General features: G+C 35.9%; 1 protein-coding gene across 3 annotated transcripts in view; it reads left to right on the forward strand.

The window, feature by feature from the left end:
• Window positions 1-18439, forward strand: part of NAALADL2 (N-acetylated alpha-linked acidic dipeptidase like 2) — a 1040385-nt gene that overhangs the window by 290781 nt on the left and 731165 nt on the right. The window contains exon 1 of one of the 3 annotated variants that reach the window (XM_036443753.2): window positions 901-1255. The exons of the other annotated variants lie outside the window; for them this stretch is intronic. Coding sequence (XP_036299646.1) covers window positions 1213-1255 — 43 coding nt within the window. The 5' untranslated portion in view covers window positions 901-1212. Of the gene's footprint in view, window positions 1-900; window positions 1256-18439 lie in introns of those variants that run through there. 3 annotated transcript variants of the gene reach the window in all.

Genomic DNA, 18439 nt, shown 5'->3' on the forward strand with positions numbered 1-18439 from the left:
TATTTGAGCCTTGGATTTTTTTATTTTCTATATTAACTAGTCTGATGAAAGCTAAAATTTTAGGAATTCTAGAGGGAAAAAGTAGAGATGTATTTTTGTTTTGTTTTGTTAGTTTTAATTTTAGATGTCTAATGGGAGATAGAGCTTAACTATTATGCCTAATTTTTGTGGTCTACTTATTCTCTCACTTACAAATGAGTAAAGATGAATCTCCAATTTGCCCCTAATTTTTGCTAGAGATTATTTTTTTTCAGGCACAATAGTTTGTGTCATACTCACTGTGTGCATATGAAAAAAGCAATGCAAATATTGGTATCCACATATAAATGAGGGCTTGTGACATACCGAGTCACTTTGTTAAGTCTCTCCATTAATAAGTAACACAACTGATGTCAGAACATAGTGACATCAGACACCAATGCTCTATTTCGGCCTTATTTCCACTGGACAGGAGGAGAAGGACAAGAGGAAGGAGGCAAGAAAGAAGATGATAGAGGAATAGAAAGAAGAGAAGGAGAGACGAGGAAGAAGAGAAAATGTTGCTTGTTTGCTTATTAGCTGCCATTGACAATGTTTAGCAGTCATACAGTATCCTCTCAATTTCTGTGACAATCCTCTGAAATAGATATTACCTCTAATTTATAGTTGAGGAAGTCCAGTCTCAAAGACGTTGCATTCCTCAACTAGCTGCACAAGTAATAGTGTTTGTCTTTCTACCACTGCACAACTTTCATTCCCAGGCTCTTCCTTATCTCTCCGTATTTTTTAAAAATGCACATTGCAAAATTCACATTAATTTTATTTGATTTCTATAAGAGCAACCAATCAGAAACTCTAAAAACAAACAGGAATCTGTCTGTGCACCGTGGCGTGTTGGTAGTATCCTCACACTTTCAGGGGAAACATGAAAATTCATTTGGGGACTAAAGCGAAAGTAAGGAATTAAAAGTTAATATTAAAACGGAAACAAAGCCACGTTTTGTGAAGCTCACATTCATAGCAGTACATGGGATCAAAGGATGTGATCTCACTTCATAGTAAAACAGGTCCTGCAAGCCCAGGTAACTCAGGAAGCAGAATGGTAATTATTCACAGAAGAAAGCAGGTAGTGTACTGTTACAATACTACAGCAGAAAGTCAGAAGGTCACCGAGCTAGCAGGGTAACTGGATCAACTTGGAACTGTTTGCCACCCCTTAAAAAGAGATAAAAAATGGGAGAGAATGAAGCAAATTTACCTAACACATCCTTGCAAGGTAAGTGCCAAGAGCCTCGGGAATTCCTGCAGTCAGAAATGTAAGCAGTGTCCATTACAGTGTGGTGTGTGTGTGTGTGTGTGTGTGTGTGTGTGTGTGTGTGTGTGTGTGTGAGTGTGTGTGTCCTGGGCTGTGTGTTTTGAGGGTGGGGAGAAAACGTGAGAATTGTTTCAGAAGGAGCTGAAGAATCTAGCTATCTCTGTTCTGCTCAGAAACTTGACCGACACAGACAGACACACTTATGAAGCACAGGGAGATGCTTATGCTTACTCCTCCCCAACGTGGTGCTGGAGAAATGGTGCTACGAACCTCTGGTTCATTATTCATTTTAGGCCTTTTCCAACAGAGATGGAGTATTGATTTTTTGTCTCTACCTGTACAGTTTTTAGTTGTAATCAAGTTTTTCCATCTCTGGGTTTTGTCAGCGAAGTGTCCTTATAATAACGTCACTAGTTTTAAAAGGTGGAAACCAGGATCCCAGTCCAGAGCAAATCGGTCGGGAGAGCGGTTTGTTTTACATGCCTTACCTAATCAGATACCTTTGTCCTCTGAAGGCACTGGCTTTGTTGACATTGGCTTGACTAGGCTGCTATGGTTAGGCTTGTTGATAGAAACAAGTACAAGGTTCCTCACACGTTTCACTTTCTGAGTGAGAAAAATCTTTTCTTAAAAAAAAAATAGAAAATGGGCTGAATGCTTATTTGTTACTATTATTTTTAGTAGTCTATTCTCTAATGAATTATTTACCACTTTTACAAGTAACACTTTATTCATAATTTAAAAAAAATCTACTTACAATGCCATTTTTCAATTTTATTGTGTTCTTGTGAAGATAGCAAGAAAATTCCCAAACCACCTAGTTTTCAGAAAGTGCACATAATCAAACATGTAAAACTATACATCTGTGAAATATAACACATGCAAGAATAATAATGAGATGATTATAGACATGCCAGGTTATAAAGTAGGGAATCCAATTAATAGATTTAATGATCTTCTTCATTCTCTTTAATGATTTCTCCACTTAACCTGCTTAAGAACCTCAGAAGTTTATTTTAAGTTCTGTATGTTTCCTAAAAATGTTTTTGAAACACTGCATAAAATGCTACTGTAAAGCATTTTTAATATAAAGATTGCAAAAAAAAAAGTCATTTAGTACATTACACTGGAAAAAAAAACAACAACTATGAGGTAAAAGGGATTTTTAGCATAATCCTATGAAATATTTTATTTTTATGTGTTTTATGGACAAAATGATATGCGTATAGTTCTTACTTGTATCTTCCTAAATTGTGTCTGTAATACATTTCCTTTAAAAATTATATGCTGTTCATATAATAATGATTTTGTGCGGAATATAAATGACTGGTAGGCAGCCATCTGCACAGCCTGTCCTAGAACTGTGTGGGCATATCACCTATGTCTGCATTCAAGGGACCAAAATAAACTAAGGGATAACTGGGCCTCTCCTCTTTCCCCTTATCATCCCTTTTGTGTCAGAATCATGGGTAATATTTATTTCTTATTTTAGAGTCTTAAAATATAGTTTTCCTGTGTGTGTTTTTCTGACACTTATATGTATGTTACATTTCTGGTACCATGTCCCACTGTAAATTTTTAGAATTAATAATTGGTGTGTATATATATATGTATGAATAAAATTATATATATGTAATGCACAAAGTCTATAACAAAAGACAGTAAAAAAAAAGCCATGACCTCAGTTAGAAAATGATATGCTTAGATCCATAAATCTTGTGTAGTTGCGGAATGCATGTGAGATCAGTTCTTTCCCAGGGCATTTTCCTGTGTGCATTCTATGAAAACTTTTCAGTAGGGAATGTGTTCTTTTCTGATCTTATCTGAGTCAATGTATCCTCAGTAGATCTACAGAGAGCTCAGACATATCTTTTTGGAATATTGAAATGCTTCCATTCCAGTTGTATTTATCTTGATTATTAATAGTGAACCTATTAGTCAGGTGAGAGTTAATTAGAAGCAAAGGTACTTGGGTTGTTGGTTGTAAATTATGTCTGGATGTGTTTTAAATTACAAATTAAAGCACGATGGGGGTTATTTGCAGCTTTATTCATACATGTGAAGGTAAGAGGTTTTGATAAGTATGTTTAATATTTTGTAAAAAAAAAAAAAAAAAAAATCAAGATTTGCCCTCACCAGTTTGGCTCAGTAGATAGAGCAGCAGCCTGAGGACTGAAAGGCCCTGGGTTCGATGCCTGTCAAAGGCACATGCTGCAGGAGGCAGCTGATCCATGATTCTCTCTCATGGTTGATATTTATGTCTTTCTCTCCATCTCCCTTCCTCTCTGAAATCAATAAGAATATATATTAAAAAAAAAAAAAAAGAAATCAAGATTTATCCTGGAATCTTCATTTATGTAATGCTCTAACACTGTTTTCTGGGCAACACCCTTTCTCTGTAACTGAGCTTGAATTTAAAAAGCGTCAAAGTGGCTGAAACCAGTTTGGCTCAATGTAGTAATAGCCGAAACTGGTTTGGCTCAATGGATAGAGCATCGGCTTGGGGACAGAAAGGTCCCAGATTCAATTCCGGTCAAGGGCATGTACCTTGGTTGCAGGCATATCCCCAGTAGGGGGTGTGCAAGAGGCAGCTGATCGATGACTGTCTCTCATCGATGTTTCTAACTCTCTATCTCTCTCCCTTCCACTCTGTACAAAATCAATAAAATATATATTTTAAAAAAGTATTGAAGTGAATAAAAAGCCATTTTGAAACACTGATTAATTTTTCCTTGACTTGATAGCATTTAAAAACTTATTCTGAAGTTCTCTGAAATAATACTCAATATTATCATATCTACTTATGAATATGTGTTCTCAATAGAAACAGCTATATTAAAATACTGTTTTGTACAGTAAATAATTGGATGGTTTAAGTGTTTTGGCCATGAAGATAATAAATGACAGTAGATTATTATTCGATGTCCATCATGTACTTTGAATAATGGCTTTCCAAGGTCATGCATCTTATCTAGATTTCTAGATTCATTGCCTTGTCTCTAATTAGAAATTGTGGGGCTGGCCATAGACATTGTCAATGATTATTCATTTTAGGACTATTTTCCTATAGATCTCTGTCCTATTTTCATGCCCCAAAGCTGGCGGAGTGAGCTCTGGTTAGTGGAGCCCATAAGCTATCAACATTTAATATTTCCAATGGTATTGGGAACTTTTTAGGTTATCTTCAGCTTACTGCAAACACATCTCAATTATCTTTTCAAACATGAAAAGCAAGCTCACCCTTTCAGTCCTCATGAAATGTAACCCTGCAGACAATTATGTAAATATTCCATACAAGAAGGTTAACAATATTCTCAAGATTCACAAAATAGAATTATATAGAGTAGGATAGAATGCCAGAATTTTCTTTCTATTTTTTTTGAAAATATAAATAAAACATATACATAATATGACCCCAAAAAAGTAGGGATAAATGCTTTTTGAGCACTGTCATTTGCTGAGAAAAGAAAGTATTTCCTTGCATTATACCTGCAAACTCACATGTACCATCAAGTGGCACTTGGTCCATCCCTGACAGTAGTGAAGGCCATGCCTGGAATGAGAGAGGGTAGCAATTTCCTTCTTGGCAAGCAACTCCCTGGAAAATTCCTAAGACTTTGGTTTCTCCAGAGGCTATCCCCTTGACAAGGAAGGGCCACTTACCTTTTTTCTACTTCTCTCAGAATTTGTATTAACTGGTAGGGCAGACTCTAGTCAGAATTATTAAAAAAAAAAAAAAAAAAAAAAAAAAAAAAGAATAGAATCTACCTTTATCCAGCTGTGTTCCTCATTCCCTGAGCCCCTCCTATCAATGCAACCCAGTCCTCAGGAGCTTTTTGCATTTTATTTCTTCCCTCTTCCTTGGTCAAAGCATGCCCAAGGTCACTCGACTCTTTTTAAAGGATATAATATGCAAATTCATCTTTGGAATTATTTAAATAAAAGGTATCTCTGAATTCAATACTGGATCAACTTTGTGAGAGATTTCTTTGGGTAGTATCTGCCCTGGGCTACTCAATAGTCTTGTTACGTAGGCTGCCTACTATCAGCTGCTTGGATGTGTTTGAGCATTTCTAATTATAGCCTTCCTTCCTACCTCAATTCTCCTTAGTTCTCTAGATATAGGAAACCACTCAAGTCTAGAAAAATTAGAACTCGGAGGAAAATATTACAGAAGAGTTGGCTACATCCCATGGAATTCAAGGCCAGTTTTAGATAGCAATCAGCAGAGAAGATAGAATTCAGCTAACACACAGAAGGAGAATTTGCTTGTCAGAGTTGGGGGCGGGGAGGGGTATGGGAATCTGTAGATGGTTAAAACTTGCAAGTTAAGAGGGAGCTTAGAGGGCCTCTGGTCCAATATTTCCACTCTGTTTTTACGGTATCAAACAAAGATCCTATGAAGAAAATTGTCCTTGATTTCTCAGAAGCAGTTGCCAGGACTCCACCCTCGCTGTCCAGAACCTATAATTTTATAGAGGAATCTGGCACATTATTTTCAGGACTCATTTACTTTCCTTTTTCAAAAGGGGATCAGGTCATAAATTCTTTCCACATTGCCATCTTTTAGTTTCTATCGTTATGGCCTGGGAAGAATTGTCCAGTATTCACTCAGGACTATTGAAATCTGGTCCATGCGAGTTTGGGTTTTCTCTTGACTCCATAAAAGTCTCATTGATCTCTAAGACATTTACTTAACTTTCACAGCAACCGGGAGAAGTCTGCTTGGATGTCCATAGGCACATGCATTGACTGTTGCTCATGCTACAGCCTTTTGTTAGAAGTGATACTCATTTTATTTGGCTAGTAAGAGAAACAAAGGCTAGGCAGAAGGTGCCTTAGTGTCTGTGCTTCTAAATTGCAGCCGGAGGGCAGCAGTACTGTACACCCAACCTGTTATACTGGTTTGGTGTGCATGCTTACTTTCTGTGGTGGAAAAATATTTCTGCATTTATTGTCCAAAACCATGCCTGTGAGTGCCTTGAAATCTTTCTAAAACTCCAAAGAGGACTAACCAGTTTGGGAGTCTCCCTTCCTAGCTATCACTCTTTAACAGCATTTTCAATTAAGAGACCTGCAAAAGTTCCTCTTTCGGGAGGAAGACTTTCACTAGCTCCTAGTGATAGTTGGGACATGAAGAACTCAGACATTTTGGAATTGATATTTGCGAATTGAGGTAGCAGGGCATTTTGAAGTTGAAGCTCTGCTGGAGAGGTCTTATCTAAGGACAGCATCGAGCACATTTGGAGCACATGAGATTTCAGAGAATGTTAAGGCATGAAACCCAAGGTGAGTGTGACCGACAGGATAAAGGTGCAGGATAGCTTGGGGCTTTCCCCAGGTGTAAGACAGAATCCTTGGAGCAGGCAAATGAGAGTCAGAGATGAACTCTGACATGATATATAAGAAATAGTTAATGAAAACAACTGGGCTGAGGTGGTCTCTTTTTCTCTTCTTAATAGAAATAGGACTTTGACATTATTAGAAATAAAATAGCAAGCAACGTATTTGAATGGAACATAAGATACATGAGGTTAGAAACTTGGTCCTTAGTTGAAACCTGCTGTTTAGGGAGAAGCCAGTTCTTAAACACTTTGAAATTTAGAGTTTGTTCCTATGCTTCTAAATGATCTGAAAGGCACAGTTTAATCTCCCTTTGATTTAAATGATATTTTATGGCACTGAAATTGTTTTAAAAGGGAAAACATGTTAAGTATCAATTAAAGTCACTATAAAATCTCCTTGAAGAAAAGGTGATGTATACCTACAGGGTGACTTGATTATTTAAACATTATTATTAACAATGCTATTATTTTTTCATATATTTAAAGGGATGGATCTGTCTTCGAATCTGCTTTCTTTTTTTTTTAAAGAAAAGAAACAAAGAGTACAGAAATAAGTTGATTATACATGAATAAATACCATATAATTGTTACATTGCATGCCTACTATCTAGATTTTGGAAAGAGTTTAAACTAGTTTAGCCAATGTAGTAAGACCGTAAGCCAATCTTTGTATTGCAGGTTTTTTTGGGGAAGCTTTGTAACCAAACATGTACTTAAGTTATTATTGGAAGGTTTTGCACTTGATACATGAAAGTGAAGAAAAAGTGAGCGACTGAGAAGATTGAAAAGAAAATGTGATTAGGATGAAAAACTTAAAAGGGCATTGAGCTCCAGTTGATCCCTGAGCTTCTGGTCTCTCTTCAGGAAAAGTAAATAGTTTTATTTGACAGGGTTATTTTGTTGCTCTGTTGATAGATATTTAACCATCTCCACAGTTGAACACTTAGGAATGTGCATTCATAAAAGCTTTGATAATATATATTAAAATGTAAACCACAAGTCCTCTTTAAACCTCTAATCATTGTATTGCAAGTTGTGTATTGTGTACCAAATAACTGAGTGTAACTTAGAGGGTAGGTATAAATCCTACCTACTAAAATAAAATCTCAAAGATAAATATTTTAGAAAAGTCAACTACTGAATTTCATGTAAATGATATGAACATGCAAAAGATGTGCACATACACCTGCTAAACATCAAAATCAACTTGCTGCGTGGCTTTAGACAGTTCTCATTTTGAGAACTGATTAAATTCATGTATCCTTTTCATCTCTGTGATTCTTTTATTTTCTCCAAAATGAGTTCCTGTGAAAACATGGCAGGAGAAAGAGAGAATTGAAGGGTCACCTTGCTTACTTTCCTCTTTGTTTATGGACCTTTAATGCAATCCAGACAAATCCCATCTTCCCTTAAACTATTAATAAATCTTGCAAAATTCTGCATTGCATCCATATTTCTTGGTGACACATTTCAGAGGTGGAGAAATGTGCTCAGGTACAAAGGGGAAGTTGCTTCCACTCTTGCCAATTCTTGGTTATGTACATTGTTGTATTGATCTTGGCTAATGTTATAAATACAAATTGTTTATAAAGAAACCTAGAAATTTACAGAGAGTTTCAAAGAGGAGATATGACATAAACTGACTCTGGCAGATTTGGTAAACAGAATAATTGACCAGAATGAAGAAAGTCTTTCCTGACAAAATTAACAGTAGAGAAAAGGTCTAGAAACTGAGTCCATCCAAGTATTTACTTGCTTTATTCTCCTCTTTTATTTGGAAAAAAAAAAAGATTTTTCAAGAATATCTACTTTGAAATAGACTACACATTAGTAAGCATAAAAGGAGATAACGTTAAAATAACAGTTAAAATTTTTATACAGAATATGTGCCGGAACATTGTAAACTGGTACCAAATGGATCACACATTTGCTTTCAAACTTCGTAGCAGCCATAGGAAAGTCAGAAATTGATTTTAAAATTGATGGTGTTCAAATGATATAAAAATGCATCCGTTATTAAATAGATGCATAGATTTCTCCATTAGAGGTGGTGCTAGAAATCAGCATAATTTCTCTAGCTCCCAGGAAGCAGGCCTAACTAGAAGAGGGGGTTTTTATCAGGCAACCCTGGGAAAGAAAGTTTGGAAAGATATGGAGGTAAAGAAAGTAGTAGTATTTAACGCATAGCAGAATTTTGACATGGACAGTTTTCTTTTGAACTCCATAAGTCACTGTACCATCTTACCACACATTTATAAAACTGAGCAAGCAAACAAAAACTTTATACAGAAAAATGTTAAACATAATTTGAAAATAAAAGAAAGAAAAGTAAAGTAATAAGAGCCCTCGCAAAGGGCAGGGGTAGGGGTGGGAGGCTCAGTTGGTTGGAGCATCATTCCATACACTAGAAGGTGGCGGGTTTGATTCCTGGTCAGGGCACATAGCCAGGTTGCAGTTTGATCCCTGGTCTGGGCCCATACAGGAGGAAACCAACAGGTGTTTCTCCCTCACATCGATGTTTCTGTCTCTCTCTCCAATAGCAACAACAAAAAGAATAATTAATACATATAGGCAATAAAATATGTAACCCAAATATTCACACTATTTCTATTTCAGGATATAAAATAGGTAATTTGAAAATTAGGCAGCTATGTATATCTTATAATCATATGGTACTGCTCCAGGTTCTTCTCTCGTTTGGCGTGCTTACTGGATTTTATATAGGTGTTTTATATTCACTTTGGTTACTGAAGGGTTCAGTATAGTCACTGACAGATTTGCCTATGGAAGGGGAAGTAGGTAGGGTAGGGACAAAGAGTAAGAATAAAGAAAATCAAATTGGTATTGATGATATCCATATTGCATTATAAATGTATTTTAGAGACTTCACAAACTTCAGGTGGAGTGAGGTAATGATGTTACCTTAAGTTTTTAATTTGGACAAAGGTAAAGAGGAGTTTAGAAGGAAAAAAAGAAAAATTTAATCAGAAATTAGTTATATTTTTATTCTTGAGTTTGAGTTCTCATCAGTTTTAGGTTTAAATTTTATATTCTTTTTAGTTTATCATTGGACTTATATGGATTTCTTTCAGGCATCATCTTTTTTTCTATATTAGAAAACATAATATTATTTATATTTCTAGGAATTAATAATTACTAAGTTGTATTCATCAAAACACTCTTCTGTGCCTGAATAATATAATTTAAAGTGACATTGTTATTTAGATAATAGAATATTTTGGAAAAGTAGTCTTCACATGAAATTTGCATTTACCCACATTGATTAGTTAGTAAATAATTTATCTTTATAATTACATAAGTAGAAAGGGGAAATAACTAGTATTTATTTGCTACTAATTTAAGGCAGAAACTTACTGGGCTTATGTGGATCTCACAACTCTCTTGGCCTTCTCTCTTCCTCCAATAATCACACCAACTGATCCCCTTCTAAGCCCTCTACGTACTGGTAGTTTCTGCTTAGCTTCCTATGCTTTGTTCCTTTCTGTCATTCAGCCATCAGATCTGATGGCTGAATGACAGAATGACTATAGCCAAATTCATCCATCTCAGGGAGACATTCTCTAGTCTCTCAAACTAACACAGCCAGTCTCTATCTTGATGCCTGATTTTACTTCTTTTAATATCTCACCAAGTCATTATTTGTATATCTGTTTATTGCTTATATCCCGGCAGTACAAATTTCTCTCTCAGATGAAAGACCATAGCTGACTTGTTTATGGCTATATTTCCAGTGCCTAGAACCATAAGCACTATATACTTTCAAGTATAATTATAATATATTCAGGGGGGGAAATTCCACATAAAATGCAGTTTATTTTTATTTCAACATGAAAATTAGTTGAGCATAAAGTAGCAGTCAATTAACCTGGTAAATACAAAACAAAATAAAACAAGATGCCGTAACTAAAAAAGTTTTAAAAACTGGTAAATACAACTGTCTTAAAAATGAAGGAGCCCTTTTTCTAGAAGAATCATTGGTCTGGCATAGGGAAGGGGATTGGGAACAATGCATCACCATTCACAATTAGAGAATGTGTTCCTCCTCGTTTTTCTAGTCATTTATGGCAGTGGCTTTGGCTGTGGTTTACCTAGGTGAGCTCTCAAGGAGTTTAAATATGAAATGATGATGCTGATGGTGGTGGTGGTGATAAGAGGAAATATTTATTAAGTGTATACCATGTCCCAGGATCTGTTCTAAGTGTTCCACATATATTATTTCATTTAATATTAGCAACCACCTAAGAGGAATTTATGCTCAAGACATAAACATACAAATAATTTTATGACTATATCTTTCTTATATGAAGAAAGCTGTCCTTCTCTTCTACTTGAAATTTAACCTCATTCATTATCACATAATGATGGAGAGCTGAGCTTATTTGTAAAAAAATAAATAAATAATAAATAAAATAAAATAAAATAAAATAAAAAAAGAAATAAATTTGAGAGATATTTGAGATTAAATTTGTGTTTGTAGTAGTGGGGCAGGGGAAAGGGATTATGAAAACGAGGTTTCTGGCTCACCAGGTTACTGAGAGAATCGTATTTTTAACTGATTTAAGAAATGTTCAATGAGCAACAGTTTCTAGACAAGAAATATAAACAATATTATTTTAAACTATATAACAATGTTTAGGACTTAAGTCGCAAAAATGACACTAGACCTTGGGAGAAAGAACTAGAATAAAATGAAAACATTTGATATAATTAAAAATTACATCATAGATGACACTGTAGATGGGAGAGATTATACAAAGATAGATTGTAAAATCAGAAGAGAAGACTGATGGCAAACTAACATCTAAAGTCAGAACAGAAATAAAAGAAACTGAGATGGGCTCACGGGGGAGAGAGTGGTTGTAGATGACAGAGTTTGTAGGGAAATGCATGCTGAGAATTTATAACTGACAGAGAATGCAGTAACTAGGATTCAGTGATTCAAACTGGGAATAAAGGCAAAAAAAACATGAGAAAGAAACAATTTCAGAATCATCAAAATGAATGAAAGGAGAAGACGAAATCATAAAGTCAAACTTTAGGAAGCCTAACGTCATAGAAGTTTTATCATTGTGCCTGGGCAATGACCACAGTCAGGGAGTGGAAGAAAGAGGAGTGAACAAAAGAAGTAGTTACAATATAGCAAGACCAGGATGTCTGTATAATTTCCAGTTTTCACAAATGAAGAAACAGTGTCAGTGGTCGGAGAATAGAGATGCTAAAAGAAAAGGAGAGTCTGATGAATATGAGGACTTGAGTCATGTGAGTGACTTTCAAGAGCATGAGGACAACTCCTTTTCAATAAGGAATAATAGGAGTGAGTATAATGACAGATCCATTCAGTCACAGGAAAGAGTGGGTGACAGTCTACATGCCAAATGTACTGCATCTTTGCACTAAAGGGTGATTTCATGCAGCCAAGAGTTAAGGTGAGGCTGTGTGTGGGGTGTTGAATCCAGGAAAGATAAATAAAAGGATTGGCCAGAAGCAGCCTCCGTGAAGTTAGGAGATAGTGTCAGTGAATGTGAGAAAACCAATTGAAAAAAATTGTAGGCTGATTATTAAGACAGCTTTCATAGATACATGAATAAGTTTGTATGTGAGTGAGTATGTATGTGTCAGTGTGTGTGTGTGTGTGTGTGTGTGTGTGTGTGTGTGTGTGTGTGGTTGGCTTGTCTACAGATTTAGCTAGAGACTGTTCTTCTGGAATATTTAGGCTTTTAGCATGTAGTGCCACTCAATAAGCCTATTCCAGCTAGTTATCTTCAGAACTCATGCCACTGGACTATAGCCAAATTCATCCAGATCTAAAAAACCATGAAATATGCAGGCTTCTTGACTGCCACTAAGTTTTTATAATGTACCTGATCTATGTTATATATACATATATGGCTAAGTGTCCATCTTTCCCTCCAACCCCAAACTATGACCTTGCACACTGACAGCCAGGGGGCCGATGCTCAATGCAGGAACTGCCATGATGCACACAGGCCATTTAAAAATAAATAGCACCATGGACCTGGAGCCAAGAAACTAACACTCAGCTTGCCCCAAGTGGGATACAGGCCCACCACCACCCTAGAATGACACCCCTCCAAGTCACAGCCAACACTGCCAAGACCCCATGCACAAAATGCGGCTCACAGCCCAGCCCAGAAACGGTCACTGTGGGGTGCCAAGTAATGATATCATGTAGCAACGCCTGGCTTTCTCTCCCTAGCGACTAGCCTTCTTGGAGTTTCTTCACCCCAGGAACCTGACTTGCTTTATAGTCAGGTGCAAACATTTTACACTTTAACCAAATGTTTGTTAAGCATTTTTCCTGTGCCTCATCTTATTTGATCTTCACAGAAGTCCTGGTGTAGGTAGATAGGAGACTTGGTGAATCCTATTTTCTTTTCATTTGCCAGAAAACTGAGATTTAGAAAGTTTAAAATCTTGACCCAACTGAAAAGAAGTAAGAAATGGTGGATCTTGAAAAGACTTCAGGTTTTCTCACTGTGCAGAATATAGTCAAACACTGCTGGAGTTAAATATTTTATCCTTTGTCTCCCTGCGTGATCTATAATAATAATAATCTGCTTTGTGTTGATATTTACTGCTGTGTTACTAACAATTACCTAAAAGAGAAGTTGGGGTGCTTCACTGGGCTGGAAAAAGTTTAGTTAAATCAGAAAACTGGTCTAATTAAGCAAGTTTTTAAATATAAAAGGCTAAGTTGACTTGCACACGTACAACACATAAAAGCTCTAGATGGCACCAATTGCATGCCTGTGTTTCAATGATTTGTCATTGTTGATCATGAATTTGGTTGACACTTCTATTACACAGAAAGAATGAATAGTGATATTAAAATATTTCTTCTAATAAACTTCCTTTCAAAGTGCTCCAACTGTGCACCAGGACACTAGTATTAGAATAATGCACATGTATACCACATGACTATACATCATGCATGAAACAGACGTTTGAGACTTTGGGAGTAGGATTGCACTTCAATTTGACTTTGTTTTGAAGAAAGCAAAATAAGGTTGGCATAAATATTTATTCATTCAAAAATGTCAAGACCTTTGGATAATTAGTGATTCACATTAGAGTTTGGGTGATTATGTGATTATATTTTTATTGTTACTAATGAAAAGAACAACCAATACAATTGGGCATTTTAGTAAATATCAGTAAGGAACAAAGCTAGGATTGAAATGCAGGGCAAAAAAATAAATTAGTGACTTAATTTTTGTTACTATAAAGATGAATATTTTATTTATAAACTGTTACGTAGCTGCTGTATCAGCTTTTCTATGGATACGGTGCTTAAAAAAACTGACATAACTTCATGTATGCAAATAATATTTTCTGTTTGGGTACATAATGAATTATCTTGTCCTACCTCACATTCTTATGATATTTTCATCATACCTACATTCCTGGCACTTTTATTGAGGGTGGTAAAGCTCTCAAGGAATAGTGTGAAGTAAATGAATTCTACTAAATTTAAGACTGTTTTGACAATTAACCTTCAGTTTGAAGTTTTAGGTGACAAGCTAATATAAAGGAATATAGATTTACCACTACAAAATATACTTTAAAGAGGTTTTTAAACAATAGAGGTTTTGCTGATGCAGAGGATATTTCTTCTTCAGTGTTTCTAACTTACCAAATTACATGTAAAAGCTATAAACTCCTTTATATCATCCATAAACAAAATTTAAAAAAAAAGTTATACCACAAAGTTTAACTTAGTCAGTAATTCTGGGCTAAGCCTTAGGGTTTGAAGAGAAAATTATTCCTGTTACACATTTTAATTATACTATAAACTTTGGGAAATAGCTATTGATCAGCATCTGGCATCAGAAAGTTGTTGCTTTCATGCTTTGTAGCCAGTGAAAGTTTGCCATACAGACTAAAAATGAGGAATTTCAGAGGAATCAAAGGTTGTAGATGGACAGCAGACAACATTTTTGTTGTTGTTGTTTAAATTGAGAAAGTTAAAACTTAGGAACTGAAAGATCATCTCCTAGATGCAACTTTATGCTGGAAAAAAAGGAACCCTCATACAAGTTAAAAAATATATGACTTCGTTTTAAGGAAAATTTATTATTTAATGATACTATTGCTTATCTCTAATATTTTAATACAAAAATAGGAGGGCCTAATTAGAAACCTTTCTAAACTTACATATTTAAGTTCTCCAAAGTTTATTTAGAGTAGTAAATATTGTGATTATTTTAGAAATAATAATCTCACTTTTTTTATATCTTCGAATCAGTAAAATAGGTAAACACCTCCATTCTTTTAAAATTGAACACATCTATCATCTATGATAATAGTGATGATAAAAAAAATAGTGATGATGATGGAAATTAAGAAGAGAATAAAATTACTGGTGCCAATTCAATGCCAATAGGAATCCCCAATTTGGGGAGAAGTGAAGAAGTGCAAATCAGCTCAACTGTGATACAGCCCAGCTGGGAAAATAGCTGGGCTGTGAGGTGGCCCTGGGGACATATGCTCCAGAGCCCCTGGTATACAGCTGTGCTCCTAACAGGTCTGCTTTGCCCTCTGTTGATCAGTCCCAAGCTTCTCTATTCTCTATCGGATTTCTCTATTCTCTATCGGATTTCTCTGGCCTCTGCTGGTCTGCTCCTCTAGGCTTCTACAAACCATCAGTATTCAGCTCCAGCCAGGGAGACACAGACCTCGGAGGAAAGGAAAAGTAGACCCTTAGAGCCAGAGGGAAGCTGACTTATATAGACAGAAGTCCCAGCCCCTGGTCTCTGATTGGTCCATCCTCATGCAAATGAGGGCCATAAATATTCACAGTATGATTATCACAAAGACACTGTCCTGATTGGTCAGAATGCAGCTGCTCTGATTAGTTGTTTAAGAAGTTGATGGGGATATAGTTGCATAGCTCCAATTGGATGGGGCTTTAAGCCTTAGTTTTATTGGTTGGAAAAGGATCCAGGGATTCCTTTTTAAGGGCTGGCTGAGATGCCAGGAGTACAGTGCAGGCAGGCAATTCAGCATAGAACAGGCAGCCCAGAACTGGCTTCTCCCTGAAATGCAGTTTGTGTGAGAGTCCCCTGTGCAAAATATGAGCCACCAGGAGCCCTTCTTAGTAGGTGTCTTCCACCTTTCTACCCCCTTCAGGTTCACAACATATAGAGCTTCACAATTCTCTGGTTAAACATTCTATAATCATTCCCTCTTGAGTTCCAGAATCCAATTAAACACATGGTCATTTAACTTTGATGCTGTGTTGCCTTATCTAGCCAGTTTGGAGGCCTCAATATCTTTATGACCCCAGCCATCAAAGATGCTATTTTGAGAGCATCAGCAAGGAGTCAGTATTACCTTTTCTTGCCATATGACACCTACTACCTGCTCACAGTGGGAACTAATGAATAATAATCCTCATCCATTTCTTCTCAACCCCTTTTTTCTTAACCCACAATGTAGTTATTATAAATCTACTGGCTGAAGAGTCTGGTAAGCAGTCCATGTATATAAAGCCCTTAATAGTGGTTTTATATTAAGATGCACTAACTTGCACGAATCAACTTAATTTAATTTTATGAAAAACAAAACAAAACTCAAAATATGATATTTGAATCATAATATGCATGTCTGTGGTATCTATTTATAAAGAAAAACACAACAGTCTCAAATTATGCTTTAATTTTGGGCCTGCCATCTACTTTTCTTCATAACTTTTGGATTGTCCTGGATGTAATCTGGTAAAGATAGGTTCAAGGCAGTTAGTTTTTAGACATGGTAGGTATAAACACAGTTTTTAAACCTGGTTTAATGTTGTTTTAATATTAAACATTAAAAGAGAAGCTATTGATAGGTGCAAGTTGTCTTTCATACACATTATAACTTTCTCCAAGGATATATATTGCGAATTGTATAAAATAAGGTGCCTTAGTCAGTGTAGTGCCTATGAAAAAACATTAGTCATGGAAATTAGGCATTTTGCAAAGGTTTATGTTTTTAAAAGGAGGTATAGGAAGGCACTAATCCTGAGAAGTTTATTCCTCACCTCATTTTATTCTCACAACAATATTTAAAGCTATTACCAGCTCTCAAGTGACCCTGTGTGCTCCAGTCATGTTGCCAGGAAGCAAATGAATGGAAAGAGGGGAATTTAACCAGAAAGGTGATATTAAATTCCTCATTATAGAATGAAAAGCTCTCCAATTCAAAAAATGGAAAGGTTATTGCTCAGATTTAAACACACACACACACACACACACACACACACACACACACACACCACAGCTGTGCAAAGGCATGACTAGTGTGTTGGGGAATTTCAAACACGTTTATACTAAGAGCCCAATAAACCTGTTGCTGGAGTTATAACTTTGCTTTTCAGGGCTAATATAAAACATATTTCAAGCCCACTGACTACAGTTGAGATCTAAGGCTAGTTAAATTTTAAACCTAGTGAGTGAGAGTATTCTGTTTTTACTTCATCTCAGTACTGTGTTGACAAGGCATTCTAGAAGTGGAGCAGTTGGTACAGAGGGCTAAATGTGTTCTTAAAATGAATTTGATTTTTTTTTTTCAATCATGAATTTTAACAAACCAGGATCTCTATCCTGCTGGCAACTGAATTACTTGTACATCAGTCAAAAACTCACGTCACCCAAGATAGATGCTTATTGCATTTACCCATATCAATAGGACATTTGTAAAATACTTAAGTAGCAAAAGTATACTTTGCATTGAAATGTACTTCATTTATGTAGACTCAGTCAAAGTTATTTTTCCCAGAGCACTCACCTTCTCAATGATGCTTGTATATTCATATATATTATTCTCACACCCTTAGGAACTGTAGGAGAAAACCTCCGGAGGCCAATACTTGCCATGACATATTCACATAAAATGCTTGCAGTTATATCACACACGTTTCGTCAACCTGTACATTCTAAATCGCTTTGCGGTGCACTGTTGCCATGCAAACTGCCCGTTTGGCCAGGAATTCCCCATGCTACCTTCTTATCCATCATGGAAGACTTGGGCACATTAAGTATTAGTAGGATACACTGGAGTTAAGGGACAGTGACATTCTTTTCTCAAGTGAGAGATAATTCTTAAAGAAAACCTGGTCCTTTTCACAAAAGCAGCTCACCTACACTGTGGTTAACATCTCTGAAATTTGCCCATGTGCTCATCTGAATCCTGGAAGCACCCTCTTCACTTCTAGGATGCCTGACTTCTTTCACATGCAACAAGATAAACTTAGCACGAGTGCCATTGCCTTGATCACCGACGTTCAGAAATAAAATCGGGAGTGAAAAAGTAGATTTTTTAAATGATACATAAAATAATTGTTCACCATGTACAGGCATGCAAACTTTTATGTAGAAATTCAAGAGTGACATGGACGGACCACCTTGTCTCAGACCACCAGTTGACACATCCCGGATTAAGAAGTTTTGTTTTTAGGTACAATTTTTTGAGAGATAGGATAAATAGATTTAATAAGCTTTTCAAAGGAATTCATAGTACAAATAGCATTAAGGTGCTTTCTATTTTTTTTCCTAATCAAATAGAATTCATTTGATGTCCTAATATATCCCTGTTAGGACTTCTTAATTTTTCTCCAGAGAATCAGGAATAAGGAATATGGCTTATTTTCTAAAAACCAAAAAAAAAAAAAAAAACAACAAAAACCTAGGTCCTTTAATTTATGACTAGAGTAACTATAATTTACAGTTAGAAAAATTGGAATAGCAAAAAAATTTTATGCTTTTGATCAGTATTTAAA

The sequence above is a fragment of the Pipistrellus kuhlii genome, unplaced genomic scaffold (genome assembly GCF_014108245.1).
Source record: "Pipistrellus kuhlii isolate mPipKuh1 unplaced genomic scaffold, mPipKuh1.p scaffold_m20_p_2, whole genome shotgun sequence".
Lineage (NCBI taxonomy): Eukaryota > Metazoa > Chordata > Mammalia > Chiroptera > Vespertilionidae > Pipistrellus > Pipistrellus kuhlii.